The sequence below is a fragment of the Asparagus officinalis genome, unplaced genomic scaffold (assembly GCF_001876935.1).
Source record: "Asparagus officinalis unplaced genomic scaffold, Aspof.V1 AsparagusV1_Un565, whole genome shotgun sequence".
NCBI classification, from domain to species: Eukaryota; Viridiplantae; Streptophyta; class Magnoliopsida; order Asparagales; family Asparagaceae; genus Asparagus; species Asparagus officinalis.
The window spans coordinates 98499-114382 of NW_017972828.1; the positions used below are offsets into that span (position 1 = coordinate 98499).

The window sequence follows — 15884 nt, forward strand, 5'->3', positions numbered from 1 at the left end:
ATATTATTAATAATTTATTGAATGAAAAAATATGTGAAATATAGATATAAAAATGCAATAAAACGTGATATTCACTATAGCTCAAAATGCATCCTCTCCTAATGATGATGACTCATTAGAGGATTAAACATACAAAATGGATCCCACTTAGGCTAATGATTTAGTTAATGATGAAGAGTTGGTTGATGAATTTAAAAGAACAAGAAAAAAAGGCTATGAATGGAGAAGGCATTGTTGGTCCTACTAGTACAGAAGACATGAACAAGGCTAATGAAGAGATATATGAGCACGGACATCACAGTGATGTGTCGATTAATTAAGTCTGTTGATAGCCAACTAGCTACAAAAGGCATTAAATAGTGACAATGAAGACCTTGCTGAGATTAAACAAAGGAATATTGTAAAGCTCTAAAATCTGGTGCGAAAATAGTAGGTGATGATGAAAAAAATGTAGCTGAGGCAAGCCAAACACATGAAGCAGTAACAAGTGAGATCCATTTAGCTGAGGCAAATCAATACCATGAGGTTGAACTAAGTGAGCCTCATGTAGCTGAGCCAGATCAAAACCCATGAAGCAGAATCAAGTAAGCCTCATGTGCCTAAATTAAAGGGAACACTACTAATGTTGTGGATGTAGGCAAGAAGATATGGGTCTAAACATGAGAATGAATTTGAGGTTATTCGTAAACATATTAGTCATATTATGGATATAGGCAAGAAAAAATATTCTTGTAGGGTGCGGGATCTAATAGGATGCCCTTGCACTCATGTTGTGAGTGCAATATTTTGGATGAGAAGAAAACCAGAGGATTACTTATCAGAATGGTATCAAAGTGAACATTACTTAATATAGTTAAGAGAAAAATAGGGAGACAAAAAACTACAAGGAGAAAGGCTCTATCTCAAATCCAAGGAATCGTTATAAATCATCAATGCAAGGAATTCCTCAAAGGTGTAGCTATTATCACTCTAATTATCATTCTATTAGACATTCCAACTGCACCTCCACGTAATCCAAGATCTTCAATTCAACAGATAATTACAAACTTTATATGGCTGTCTATTTTACTTTATTCATTTTCAATTATACTTTTTTTAATGTATATGAGTTTGCCAATTTTAGGAAGCACAAGCAATTGATCAAGGTGAGCCAAAGTCAATAGAGGAAGAGGGGTAGGCTAAGGGGAAGTAGAACAAGAACTGGCCTATCTGTGGATGAAATGGCTGTACATAATCCCTCACTTAGAGCTGCAATACTAATTAGAAATAGGTCTAGAAGAGGTCTAAATTCTGTATAAGGTACAATGTTTGATTTTTATATAAAACTCTTTTTTTTTCTTTATTATTGCTGATTGAGCTTACTAAATTTTCTTGTAGGTGAAGCTCAAACTCACTCCAACTTTTAGTTAATCACCAATTATCTTGGATAATTCCCCGAATGCATCTCAGGTTGTAGACTAAAAAGTCAATCATCGCAGTTCACAATTAGTCAAAACTAATGTGGATGAACTTTAGCTTGTTAATTTTTCATTCGGTTTTTTTGGTTTATTTGACACTTGTATTCGGATTCATACTAATGTTATATGCATTTTGGTTGACATATTTTTGTTATTTAGTTGTGCAACTTGGTGTCATATCTATTATTTGGCTGAGAACTGGTTTCATATATGTTATTTGGCTGTGCAGCTTTTGTGTATGTTTGGAATGTATCATGATCATTAGGTAATTTGCAAGTTACAAGCAAAGTGCTAGCGAAATTTTTACGAAATCTGAAAATTATTGACAGTATGCACATATGCAACTTTGGCGATCAATTTTCTCAAAGAGATTAACAATAGATATAAGAAATGTTGTAATGTTTGCACTAGAAAAACAACTATGGCATTTCAAAAAAATTAAGTCTATTACAAGATTAATTAATACTTAAAAACCATCACATAAACACTTCAATTACATCCCCATGTCTCATAAGGGGCTGTTTGGTTCGCTATTATAAGGGGTAGAAAACTAAGAAAACTCCTCCACGTCAGATTTTTAGCCCTCCACGTCAGCTTTTTTGTTTCCGTCCATTTCTTTGTGCCGCTTTGGTTCGCTCGAATGGAAGAGGGAAAACTCTGCTGAAATCATCGCCAACTAAGATTTTTTTCCCTCTCCGATTTCCTTCCCCAACCAAGTGAAATTGATGAAAACTCTGCCACGTCAGATTTTTTTCATTCTCTGCTTTGTTTACAAAAGTTTTTCTTTTTTTTCTATGCGAACCAAACACAAGAAAAATAAATACATTGGTTTCTCACCATTTTTTATGTGCGAACCAAAGCAAAACAATCTATTTCTTGGAAAATTTTAAAAAACTCAAAACTTGTGTTTCTTTACATGGAATTGCATTTCTCTATATGAAGGAAACGAACCAAACAGCCCCTAATTACAAATAAAAAAGCAAATATGATAACAAACACTAATTTCAGAGCTCCATTCTGTGAATCAAACCACGTTCTCATTCTACCAATTTCTCCTAAACATGATGCAATTTCATTTTTGCACATACGATTCTCGTACTTTAAGCTTTCGGTCTCCTCTTCCCACCACTTGATCTCATTATTCAAACTCATGATTTCACTATGGTATTCACCCAATTTGTTGCCCTAGGGTTCATGTAGTTATGAATGCTTATATTCCATCCTAAATCCTTAATCAAATCCACGTCAGAACGGTAATAAAACATCACGTGATAGGCACGTGATATTTTCGTCGGCATTAGTGAACTCCGGCGAATTTTAGGACCAATCACGAAAGAAAAATTCCTCAATGACCCAACATATGAGATCAACATGGAAGGGTGTCCCCCTCCTATTGCATAATGAGTTGGTCATCATTGATGACCAGCTCATTATGTAATAGGAGGGAGACACCTAACCTGTCCCCCATATTGATCCCATATTTTGGATCCAAATTCATCACAGAAATTATATATTTTAAATGCCAAAAAGACACCAGAGACTTTTGACATACCAAAGAAGCAAAGTGGGTCTATTTTAAATACCACTTTGGTATTTTAGACGTTAACTAAGTTCAATTTAGGGCCTGTTTGGATTTGTAGGTGGTGAAGGGAAGTTAAGGGAAACTGAGAGAATGGAAGGGAAGGGAAGGGAATGGAGTTCTCTTCCCCTTGGTTACACCCCAATTTGAGGGTAACAAATTTTATAGTATTAGGAGGTGAACCAAGGGGAACTAGGGTGAATTAATTTCACCTCCTAAGTGTTCCCAAACAAGATGAATGGAGGTAAATGGTTCCCCTAACTTCCCTTCACCCTCATTCTCCTCAATCCAAACAAGCCCTTAGTCCCGGCCCGGCCCAAGCGTGTACTTTCTTGCCTGTAAAAACCCAACCCATTTTGTTTCCTCCTCAAACCCCTCTCCCGCCTCCGCCGCCGCTGCTCCCCACATGACCAGCCGTACTCTCTCTCCCCCCCCCGCTCTCCCTAACGACTCCCAGATCTCCAAAACCCAAACCCTAATTGTTCGAATTCTCTCTTGCAGGCGCCTGCGAGCATCAAGCGATGGATGACCTCCAACTCCATCGACTTCTCCGACGCCCTCCGCTTCGTCGACGGACCCGACTCCGGCATCCTCCGTCCTCTCCCTCTGCGACCTCGCCGTCGGCGACCTCGTCGCCACGATCCCCAAGCTCTCTTGCCTCACTGTTAAGACCTCGGCGGCGAGGGAGATGATCGAGGAGGCGGAGCTCGAGGGTTCGCTGGGGCTGTGTGTTGCTGTGATGTACGAGAGGAGCTTGGGGAGCGATTCGCCGTGGGATGGGTACTTGCAGGTGCTGCCTGAGAGAGAGAGTGTGCCGTTGGTTTGGAGCTTGGAGGAGGCGGATTCGCTTCTTTCCGGGACTGAACTCGATAAGGTATGGGAAAATTACTCTTTTTATTATTTTTTTGGTGAATTTTATGACTGTTTTCATCACGGGCTCTTTGGTTGACCAAATTTCTGCATCAGCATTAAGTTAGCAACAATATTGTTGAACATGATAATTGGAATTACATTTAAAAAAAAAAAAAGGCTGCAGCCGAGTGCGGTCAATGCTGCAGGTCTTTTTGTTTAATTAAAAGGGAAAAATGCTTCCAGCCCCCAAAAGCCAAGTGAACATGCTTCCCACCCCCAAGACTTGGTCAATGAGCGTTTTACCCCTAAAAATAAAGAATCTGTTCTCTGAGCCCCAAAACACAAAACCCAAGACATTAAAATATGTGAAGACCATAATACCCTTCTCTCTCTTTCTTTTTTTAATAAAATATGATGATGCTTATTTTATTATTATTTTTTTCTCTCTCTTTATCATGATGTACCAAGAGGATAATTGAAATGATTGATGAGGATTATTTTATTATTTTTATTTTTTATTATTTTCGTTTGTATTGGGATGTTGTTAAAGTTACGGGTTAATTGTTAAGGTTACGAGTTAATTGTTAATGTTACGGGTCAATTGTTAAGGTTATGAATCCTCTCTCTCTTTCTTTTTTAATTAAAATATGATGAGGGTTATTTTATTATTTTTGTTTTTCTCTCTCTCTTTATCATGATGTACCAAGAGGATAGTTGAAATGATTGATGAGGATTATTTTATTATTTTTGTTTTTTATTATTTTGGTTGTTTGTATTGGGAGGTTGTTAAAGTTACGGGTTGATTGTTAAGGTTACGGGTTGGTTGTTAAGGTTAAGGGTTTGTTGTTAAGGTTATGAATCCTCTCTCTCTCTCTTTCTTTTTTTATTAAAATATGATGGGGATTATTTTATTATTTTTGTTTTCTCTCTCTCTTTATCATGATGTACCAAGAGGATAGTTGAAATGATTGATGATGATTATTTTATTATTTTTGTTTTTTATTATTTTGGTTGTTTGTATTGGGAGGTTGTTAAAGTTACGGGTTGATTGTTAAGGTTACGGGTTGGTTGTTAAGGTTAAGGGTTTGTTGTTAAGGTTATGGGTTTGTTGTGTAGGTTACGGATTTGTTGTTAATGTTACGGGTTTAATTGTTAAGGTTACGTGTTTAATTATTAAGGTTACGGATTTAATTGTTAAGGTTACGGATTTAATTGTTAAGGTTACGTATTTAATTGTTAAGGTTACGAGTTTAATTGTTACGGTTACGGTTTATTAATTGTTAAGGTTACGGTTTAATTGTTAAGATTACAGGTTTAATTGTTAAGGTTACGGGTTTAATTATTATGGTTACGGTTTTAATTGTTAAGGTTACGAGGGAGAGAGAGAAGGGATCCATAACCTTAACAATTAAAACCGTAACCATTAACAACGAATATTCTAAAAATACAAAAAGAATAAAAAACAAAAATAATAAAATAATAATCCTCTTTAATCATTTCAATATCATCAAAGAAACATCATGATAGAGAGAGAGAGAGAGAGAGGATTCATAACCTTAACAATTGACCCGTAATATTAACAATTAACTCGTAATCTTAACAATTAACCCGTAACTTTAACAATCTCCCAATACAAACAACCAAAATAATAAAAAATAAAAATAATAAAATAATCCTTATCAATCATTTCAACTATCCTCTTGGTACATCATGATAAAGAGAGAGAAAAACAAAAATAATAAAATAACCCTCATCATATTTTAATTAAAAAAGAAAGAGAGAGAGAGGATTCATAACATTAACAATTGACCCGTAATATTAACAATTAACTCGTAACCTTAACAATTAACCCGTAACTTTAACAACATCCCAATACAAACAACGAAAATAATAAAAAACAAAAATAATAAAATAATCCTCATCAATCATTTCAACTATCCTCTTGGTACATCATGATAAAGAGAGAGAAAAAAACAAAATAATAAAATAACCCTCATCATATTTTAATAAAAAAAGAAAGAGAGAGAGAAGGGTATTATGGTCTTCACATGTTTTAATGTCTTGGGTTTTGTGTTTTGGGGCTCAGAAAACAGATTCTTTATTTTTACCGGTAAAACGCCTATTGACCAAGTCTTGGGGGTGGGAAGCACGTTCACTTGGCTTTTGGGGGCTAGAAGCATTTTTCCCTAATTAAAAAGGGGAAATGTTAACACGTCAAGAAGTTAATTTGAGCAAACCAGAAAATGTAGTTTATTTTACAATTTTCGATGTACAGACATTTGATTTGTAATTCAAAAATATTTTTGTGCAACAGAATATTTAAACCCATCTATTTTTTGCAACTAATGAAACACTGGATTTGGAAAAACATTCTGGGGGGTGTTTGACAAACTTAGGCCCCGTTTGGTATGCGGGAATAGGGTGGAATGAAATATCATTCTCACTTCTCATTCCCTCATACCAAATAAAACTTGTTTTTAGATGTTGGAATGACCATTCCCATGGAATGGTCATTCCCATTTTTTGTGAGAATGTGCATTCCAAGTGAGAAGATAGGGAATGATCATTCTCATTCAAGGGGAGAATCAAATTAGTTAGTTTTTTTTAATTACACCCCTATTAATAATAAGAATCAATTTAAAAATTATGACTTTTGACTATGTATTCTCATTTTCTCTCAGCTACTAATTATATTCGAACAATAGGAATTTTTTGCGGGGTAGGGATTAAAACTATTGGTACATATTTCAGTAGCATATTAAAACTAGCCGTACATATTTCATTAGCCTATTATATCATAATTGCTCAACATAGGAGCAACACAATTTAATATAACAACTGAAACTATATATTATTTGCCGATTGAAATTCTTTCTTGTCAATATTTTTTTTGGTCAATCAATTTTTTTTGTTTATTCACCAATGTTTAAAGTCTGTTATTTTCACCAGCATATTATATTCTTTTTGAACTTTTGCTATTGTTTTCCCACCATATAGAACTATATGTACCCATTGCGTACATGTTTGATTGTGGTTCATGCACAACAATAAATCTAACTTTTGATTGAAAAATATTTGACCCAATATTTATGAAAAGAGGAAACTCTCGCTGAGAAATTGGCCAAAATATTAAAATTATCAAAACCATATCATGTCTAGACTATATATAGAGGTATAAGGGCATTATTATAACACATAAATAGATTAATATAACATATGCAGAAATAGTGAGAATTGTTTAAAAATTATAAACGAAACATACACCTGATCGATAACAAGCGCATTAGTATAACACATACCTAGATTAATATAACATATGCATAAATATTTTTTTTAGTTATTATCATTATTGTTTATTTTTATCTTATTAAAAATCTATGTTGTTATGAGGACATTATTAGAAAATGAGATTTCATTCTCACCTGTGAACTAGTGATACCAAACATGGGAATGAGAATTAGCTAGATTTTTATTCTAGTTTCATTCTACAAACGCACCCAAACAAGAGAATGTGATGACCATTCCATTCTCACATACATTCCATTCCATTCATTCTTCCATTCCATTCTCACTTGACTTCATTCCCACGTACCAAACGAGGCGTTAGAGTGAACTCAAAGGGTGAAAGCCCGCGTTTGAGAGAGAGAGAGAGAGAGAGAGAATCCATGTTAGCATGCGAGTGAAATAGAGAGAGAGAGAGAATCCATGTTAGCATGCGAGTGAAATACAATGTTTATTTGTCTAAAAAATAGTTGTTGAAACTAGAAAAATAAACATGATGTGACAATTGTCCTTCATAAATTTAAATCACACCCTCCTACAGCTAACCTATTTTGTACCATGAAAATCCAATAAAACTTCATCATGCTAATTTCTGATTAAATTTTTTGATGTTCTTTTTTTCTTTTTTTTTCTTTTTAATTGAAAATTGTAGTTCATTAAATCTGACATGGACGCCATTTTGTTAAACTTCGATGCCATACTTGTGCTTTGTTTTTCCCCCTTTACATATGATCCAACTCTTTCTTTTTAATTGAAAATTAAAGTTCATTATTCCCAGCAGGATGACAAAAGAGGTTGATCATATGTAAAAGAAATAGAAAATCAACAAATCTCAAGTATTGTCAGTTTGTCATCATATTGTCGATAAAGAAACGCCGAGGTGAAAATCGAAGGAGGAAAAAATGTGGACATGTAAGGGAGGCGGAAGCTGAAGATGATTTCAGAAAGATGTGATTGTTATTATATATTGACAAATACAATATTTTAATTAGGAGTGGTCCTCTTTTTTCTCATTTTCATTTGACTTCAGCAGTTTTCTAGAGGAACTTAAACATGCATTAAATCTGATGTGGACAAGATTTGGCATTTCACTATCACAACCATTAATAAAACAAAACGAACACCCAAAGTGTTAAAAGCATTTAAATTTCATGCTTTCACTTTTCACTTGCATACAAACAAACACACTCTTCCTACAATAAAAATCTAGACATCTAAAATGACAGATATGCTTAGCCTGTATGGTTGACACGAAATAGATATGTAGCACAATATGTTGCTTTCTACTACTCTGACATTTGGTTAGCACTAAGCTAGTTTGCAAATTGCAATGGTAATTAGATTTACATTTTGTAGAAAAGGTTTTGACTGCAAAAATGCTGCTAGTCCTTTAATTAGTAAAGAGTTAAAAATCCACGCCGTTAAGTTAGTTGAGTTGAAATTAGAAAATGTAAATCATTTCAGAAATGTGATAAACCAACAATTAATTTGCAGAGGAAATGTACATTTCATACAACAAAAAAATGTAAAAACTAACAATTTTTTTTCAACTAATCAAACTTTGGATTTGCATTTGGTTGTGGAAATACATTTAGTACAATATTATAGAAATATTCATATGAAGGGTTTGAGGTTAATTTTCTAGAATGAATGTTGCATGTAGCTGTTGTAGCATGCAACAATTGTTGCATTACACTAGCAGCATGTTAAACAACCACATCTTCATATATTTTTACTTCCATATTCCATTTGGGTAAGTGAGGTAATTCTGTTGAAATCGTAGATAATGATAATAGCTGCCTCTTTGGATATATTTTCTTGTTTGATTGTTTGGTCAAATTTTTTTCAAATAGAAATGAGTTCCTTTGGATAATGATACAAAAAAATTTGGTGCAAGCATGGATGAAAAGCGTCATGTTATACTCTTAAGTTGGAACTAAATAAAATGAATAGGCTATAGAAGCTCATTAAGCTTATTTGACCAAGCCAAGGATGCCCTAGGCTCAAGGGCTTGATTCCGGAGCACTGAAGTTACCCATTGCATTTCTACCCTATGTTGTTTTAAATACACTTCATTCCAATTTTAGATAAGCTCATTGACACCCCTGAATACAGAAAAATTTCCTTCACTTATTTCAAGTTAATTTTGAAAAAGACATTAGCTTCACATTAGTTCACTAATCTCGGTACTCTACTTTGCTCTCATATATATCTAGACAGGTGGTAAAAGAAGATAAGGCTTGCCTTTGTGAGGACTGGAAAGAGCACATCGAACCTCTTATTCTATCTGAATCTTTTAAGCTTGATCCAAGTTACTTTGGTGTTGAACAATATTTCTCTGCCAAGAGCCTTGTTTCATCAAGATCCTTTGAGATAGATGATTACCACGGCTATGGAATGGTCCCTTTAGCTGATCTGTAAGTAACATGAACTATTAGCACATCTGGTAAATGTCTGTTGAGTTACTATTTCCTCATGGAAAAGGTTAGGTATGTTTATAAGGGTGTTGGTCTGCAATCTTGACATGTTGACCTCTTTTATTGCAGAATGCAAAGTTAATGTTGAAGACCTGCAAACATACAAACAAACACACACAAGAATAATGTTTATGAGGTGACAACTCATTTAGCATAATTAATTACTTAGGAAGGGGCAATGCCCACTCTACTAGTCAAATCAAATGGGAAAAATAGGTAGGTCTCACCTCTTGCTATTAGGACCTCATTTTGCTAAATGATTCATTATTTTGTAAAGGTTAATTCATAATTAGCAAGTTTTCGTTCCAAGAACCGTATCTTAATAGGTGGTAGCTGTTGCTGCTACAGATAATATAATATACAATTATGTTATTCTAATTAGATGAGTGGAGGATTAATATTTTGATACCGATATATAAGAATAAAGGGGATATACAAAGTTGTTCAAATTATCGAGGTATAAAACTATATTTTGATACCGATATATAAGAATAAAGGGGATATACAAAGTTGTTCAAATTATCGAGGTATAAAACTCATGAGTCATACTATGAAACTTTGATAAAGGGGATATACAAAGTTGTTCAAATTATCGAGGTATAAAACTCATGAGTCATACTATGAAACTTTGAGGGGAGGTAATTGAGCAAAGACTAAGAAAAGAGACATGTATATTTGAAAATCAATTTGGTTTTATGCTTGGAAGGTCAACTATAGAACATATACATATTTTGAGACGGTTGATGGAGAGATATAGAGAGGAGAAATGATCTACATATGATTTTTATCGATCTAGAAAAAATTTATGATAGAGTATCTAGAGAGGTAATGCGGTGGGTGCAAGGTTTTAAATATCGGATGTCGGGTTCATGTCGCTCGGCCAAAATTCATGTCGGATAGCGAAAATCGGGGATATATCGGGGGACATGAAAAAAATATCGGATTGCCATATCGGATAGGTTGATATAATATCATAAATGGAATCTTCACATACTTGATAATTATATTGTCTAAACATATGAAAAGTACATATGAGAAGGTCTTCATTTTCACATGCAACCACCAAGTTTTTGCTTTTGCATAGAAAACCAAATAGACACTAGAACAACTTAACTGCATATGTTTAGACAATTCTTATTAAAGTATAATAATTATCCAGAATATAAAAATTACTAATACAATTCTTTATACACAACTTTATTTATTAATGTAAAGATTTATTAATTGTTCAATTTAAGAATTTATGTTATTATAAAAGTCACTTCATAATTTTACACTCAAAGAAAAAGATTACAAAAAAAAATGTTCACATACAAAGCGCGTGCATTATACTAGTAGGAACAAAAAGAAAATTCTACTGAAATTGAAAATTAAACTCGTAATTGCTATTCTAAACTACTTAACTGCATCGACTAACAATTGCAGGATTTTTATTATATATCTGTCATTTCTCCAAACAAGAAACTAGTAAAACCGAAGTATATGTGCACCTAATACAAATAAATTCATGTGTTCTTATAGCCTTCCATTATAAAGAAACACATGCAATAACAAGTAATTACAATTTCGTGGCGACTAGGCTCCGAATCCGCAATATCAGCCGCCATGTCCGACATGACGGTCGATATTTAAAACACTGGGTGGGTGTTAGAAAAGAAACATATATCTAGTATATATATTGATTTGATTAAAGATATGTATGATAGCGTAACAACTAGAATAAGAACTAATGAAGGAGAGACTAAACAATTTCCTATTACCATAGGTTTACACCAATTGTCAGCTTTAAGTCTTTATCTTTTTGCATTAGTTATGGACCAACTTACTAAGCACATTCAGGATGAAATCTCATGGTATATGTTATTTGTTGATGATATAATATTAATTGATGAAACTAGAAGAGACATATTTCTAAAGTAGAAATATGGAGACAAGTTCTTGAGTCTAAAGGTTTTAGAATTAGTAGAACAAAAACAGAATATGTGGAATGTATTTTTAGTAAAAGTAAGAAAGAAAAAGAGCATATGGTACATATTGATGGCCAAGAAATACTTAAAACTAATCATTTTTGCTATTTAGGATCTATCATTAGGCATAATGGTGAGATAGATGATGATATTGTGCATCGAATCAAATCGGGATGATTGAAATTGATGAGTGCTTCGGGAGTCTTATGTAATCGTAGAATACCAATAAAATTAAAGGAAAAATTTTATAGGATGGGTATAAGACCAACTATGCTTTATGGGTCAGAATGTTGGGCAATTAAAAAAATAACATGTTCAAAAAATGAGTGTAGTAGAAATGAGAATGTTGCGATGGTCTTGTGGGTATACATTAAAAGATAGGATAAGAAATGAGTGTATCCGTAGTAAATTAGAGGTTGCGCCTATTAAGGATAAAATGAGAGAGAATATATTAAGATAGTTTGGTCATGTACAAATGAGACCCCTTAGTGTACCGATTAGGAAAAGTGATAATATTAGAGTTAATGGGGCTAGAAGATCTAGAGGTTGACCTAGAATGACTTGGTCAGAAACAATTAAGAAGGATATAATTAGGATTAACGTAATGGAGCAAATGACCCGTAACAGAGTAGAATGAAAAAATATGATTCATGTAACCGACCCCAAACATGTGGGATGAAGGCTTGGTTGTTGTTGTTGTTGTTAGATGATTCTATACAATGAGTCATCTAATTTGTGTACCCTTTTGTTTCAAAAGGTCATGCATGTAGAAATTTGTATTATAATCAGAATTGAGAAAAATAAAAGTGATAGATCATAGACAGCTTGATGTTTCAAACCATTGTTTGTGCAAGTTCAAAGAGAAGGGAAAAGCTATTGTATTCTTGGGTAATGTATCACAATTTTTTGCAGAATCCACTGACTAACCCACAAAACAAAATCTTTTCGCCTTGAGGAGTTATAAGGGATGTTCTTAAAGCTAAGCTTTTCAACTTCTCTGTTGAAGTTTTTTCAACATTGTTGACTGAGATGAATCCTATCCATTTTGCATTGATGAAACAGTCCCAAATCACTCTGCTCTACTATCCAAAACCATGTTGCCTTTTTCCGGAACCCATTGATGATGAAACAATTAAAGAAAGAAAACGTTTTCTTGAATATCCTTGAAAGTTTGCATCTATTAATGCACAGAGGAATATTCTTGAATAGTTGGTTTTGAATATCCTTACATGAATCACATTTTTTAGCAGAATCCACTAACCACCCCACAGAACAAAATCTTTGTTGGATAGTTGGGATGATACTAGGATTTCTGCTATCCAAATGTGACCTGACTTTAAGAAGACGATATTCTTGTTTTACCTTGAACTTGAATGTGCAACATATCTGACATTGTTAGAGGACATATAGGAGCAACAGATGAATGCAAATATGTATTCCTCAGTTCAAATTTTGATGAAAATGGGACCATAATGTGTAAAATTCAAATGGAGGCCCGTTAGGTGTGTCCTATCCAATATAACTTCTCATGCTATTTGTTTATCATTTAACTTTCTGTACTTATTTTTTCCTTTAGGAGTTTATATCTAGCTTACACCTGTATAGATAATATACATTTTCGAAATGAATGGCATTTTGAGAGTTAAGTTAAAAATATATAGGGTTCTGGTAGATAACAGCTGGACAAACTCCATAATAACAGATTGTAAAGAACAAGTGCATCTCCAGTTCTGTCAAATTAGTGATGTGAAGTAAACTTTGCAGATTGGCTAATAGTCCTACAGATTTACAGAATAATTAGTGTGTTGATAAGGTAATCTTATCTGGATATTTGGAATGGAAGACAAACATCCAACGTATCTTTTTTTGCATTAGCCGTGGATAACCCAAACTCCGCTAGGGTAACCAAACCGAAAGTATATGACTGGATTCTGTAAGTTATTGGATGTGTAGTAGGGCATTGGAATATTTTTAACCATCTTTTATTAAAATGCTATTTGATCTGAAGAAGGATAAAGAGTGTATTATAGTATCATAAGCAAATACTTTTTCTGAAAGGAAATCGAGATGTTGTGGGGGACGGACACTAATCAAATACAAAGGACGTTGGCTGTCCAAAAGCACTTGAGCGTGCGCAAATTTGTGAGCCTACTTGGATGTTGAGCATTTTCATGGAAGAACTATTTTATTATTATTACTATTTTAGAATAGCTAAAATTTCCAAAATGGATTTGTTTTTTCTTATGATCTCAGGCCTGTGTCAAGTAGATCAGTTTCAGAGGAGAGTATTTGGATAAGAAAATTAAAGCTAATTTATTATCTTGGAGGCTTCGCTTCAAGTAGGCTCACACGCCCATTGCAAGTCTGGTGCCAGGTATTCAGTATTCTACGAATCAGATTGACTGAGTGAAATACAATATTCTTGATTAAGCTAGAGGAAGGGCAAACAATGTCGTTCCTTCAAATAAGTTTCATATTGTGCCGTAGGAGTTATTAGAGAGAACTAAAGGAGCATCATTGGCTTCTTAGCAGAGATGTCCATTGAGCTTGATTTTGGTTATAGCCTAATTTTGCATGTTTCGTTAGCATACTGGAACAGGATGAACATTCTCTAGGGAGTCTAGGGTAATTTAATTTAAGAGAAGGTACATGTATCACATTGAAAAAAAAGCCTCATTTTTTGACATTTTTTTGTTTAATACTCTATCGCGCTTATGTAACTCCTATGTAATATTCCATTGTAGAGCCTGATTTTTTTCTCCTTTTTTTGTTTTGTTTTGTTTTATTTTTTTTAAGCCTGTTTTTGCTTTGATTTGTTTTGTGATGCATCTCAGCTTCAATCATAAGACAGCCGCTGAGAATGTTCACTTTACCACTCAAAATTCCTCATCTAGCTCAGATGATGAGGATGATGGCGACATCAGTCAAATATCTGATGATGAGAAATCTGTGGTTGAAACTCTCAGTTCTAGCCCTTCAGGTTGTGTATGAGTATTCAGGACTATCTCTTTCTTTCTTGACTATCTCTTTCTTTCTTGACTTATTGAAGGATATTCACTTGATACTGTTTTTCAGGAAATTCAGGTGATAACTTTACCAATTCAGGAGATGATCCTAATAATCTTGAAATGATTGTTGTAAGAGAGGTTCAAGCAGGAGCTGAGGTTAGCGTCTATTCTAACTTCCATGTGGCTTTTTATGTCTTATGTATTAAAGAAGAATTGATCTAGTAAGTAACTGCAAGTATAAAATATCTTTCAGTACACAAGATAGCTCTGTGGAGGTGTATCTTTACCTGGATCTAAAATGATTTTCTTAAGCTCAACTCTGTTTGCCATGTTGCACAGGATTTACAATTGATGACGGAGAATTAAGGATAACTCATAACATAATGAATTGTGAATATAGATCTAGAAATTTCAGAATATGGTTTAATTTAGATTTAATAGAAATAAATAACACCACAAACTTCTCATTATTGCATTATAAGATGGTATACCGTATACAACTATCTAAACAGCTTACGCATAAGAGAGATGTTGAAGTAACTTTGCTAAGTTGTGTTTTGAACCTATGTTTACTCAAAGTTGAAGAATTTATTGCCTTTCTGATATTTGCATGGTTGTGGTAAACTAGGTCCAAATGTCAATTATGTAATTTGTTTTATTTTAAAAAACGAAATCGCTCAGTAAACTTAACTGCGAGAGTGATTCTAGTTAGTTTTACCAATTCTTAACAGTTTTAGAGCACGTGTAGCTCCAAAGGCTGCATTTCCTTCTCTTAGTTCAGGGTCTTTTCCATAAGATGCAATTAATGTTGATGAGTTAATGAATTAGTGAATTTGAAGATTGCTATTGGTTTTGGTTCATGTGTGGAGTAGTTATAAAAAAACAATAGATCTAACAAGATTACTTATCTTAATGGGGCCTGTGCATTGAAACATCCTCATTACTTGGTTAGATATTATTTATGAAGTATTCTTACTCTATCATGGACAAGACGTTTGTTCATAATAAAGTTTATTGAGTATTCTTGCTCTATCATGGACAAGACAAAGCAAGCGAGAGTATTCTTGCTCAATCATGGACAAGACATTTGTTCGTAATAAAGTCAAATGTAGGGAACATTTCATCGGAATACATACACGGTTGACTGATACAAAAGAAACCAACTTTACTAAAAGGGATCAATAGAATAATTGAGTCTATTATATATAATATTTGAGGTAATTAGCATTTTAGAAAGGTTTAATTACAGAAAAATACTTTTG

The 15884-nt window shown here is 33.7% G+C and overlaps 1 protein-coding gene across 1 annotated transcript in view; it reads left to right on the forward strand.

Annotated features, from left to right (window-relative positions):
- Positions 1-215: 215 nt before the first annotated feature.
- The window catches only part of LOC109827941 (ribosomal lysine N-methyltransferase 4), a 19224-nt gene continuing 3555 nt past the window's right edge, over positions 216-15884 (forward strand). Inside the window, 8 exon segments of the mRNA XM_020394968.1 lie at positions 216-300; positions 434-546; positions 1124-1145; positions 3494-3627; positions 3629-3910; positions 9391-9587; positions 14449-14594; positions 14690-14778. Coding sequence (XP_020250557.1) covers positions 216-300; positions 434-546; positions 1124-1145; positions 3494-3627; positions 3629-3910; positions 9391-9587; positions 14449-14594; positions 14690-14778 — 1068 coding nt within the window.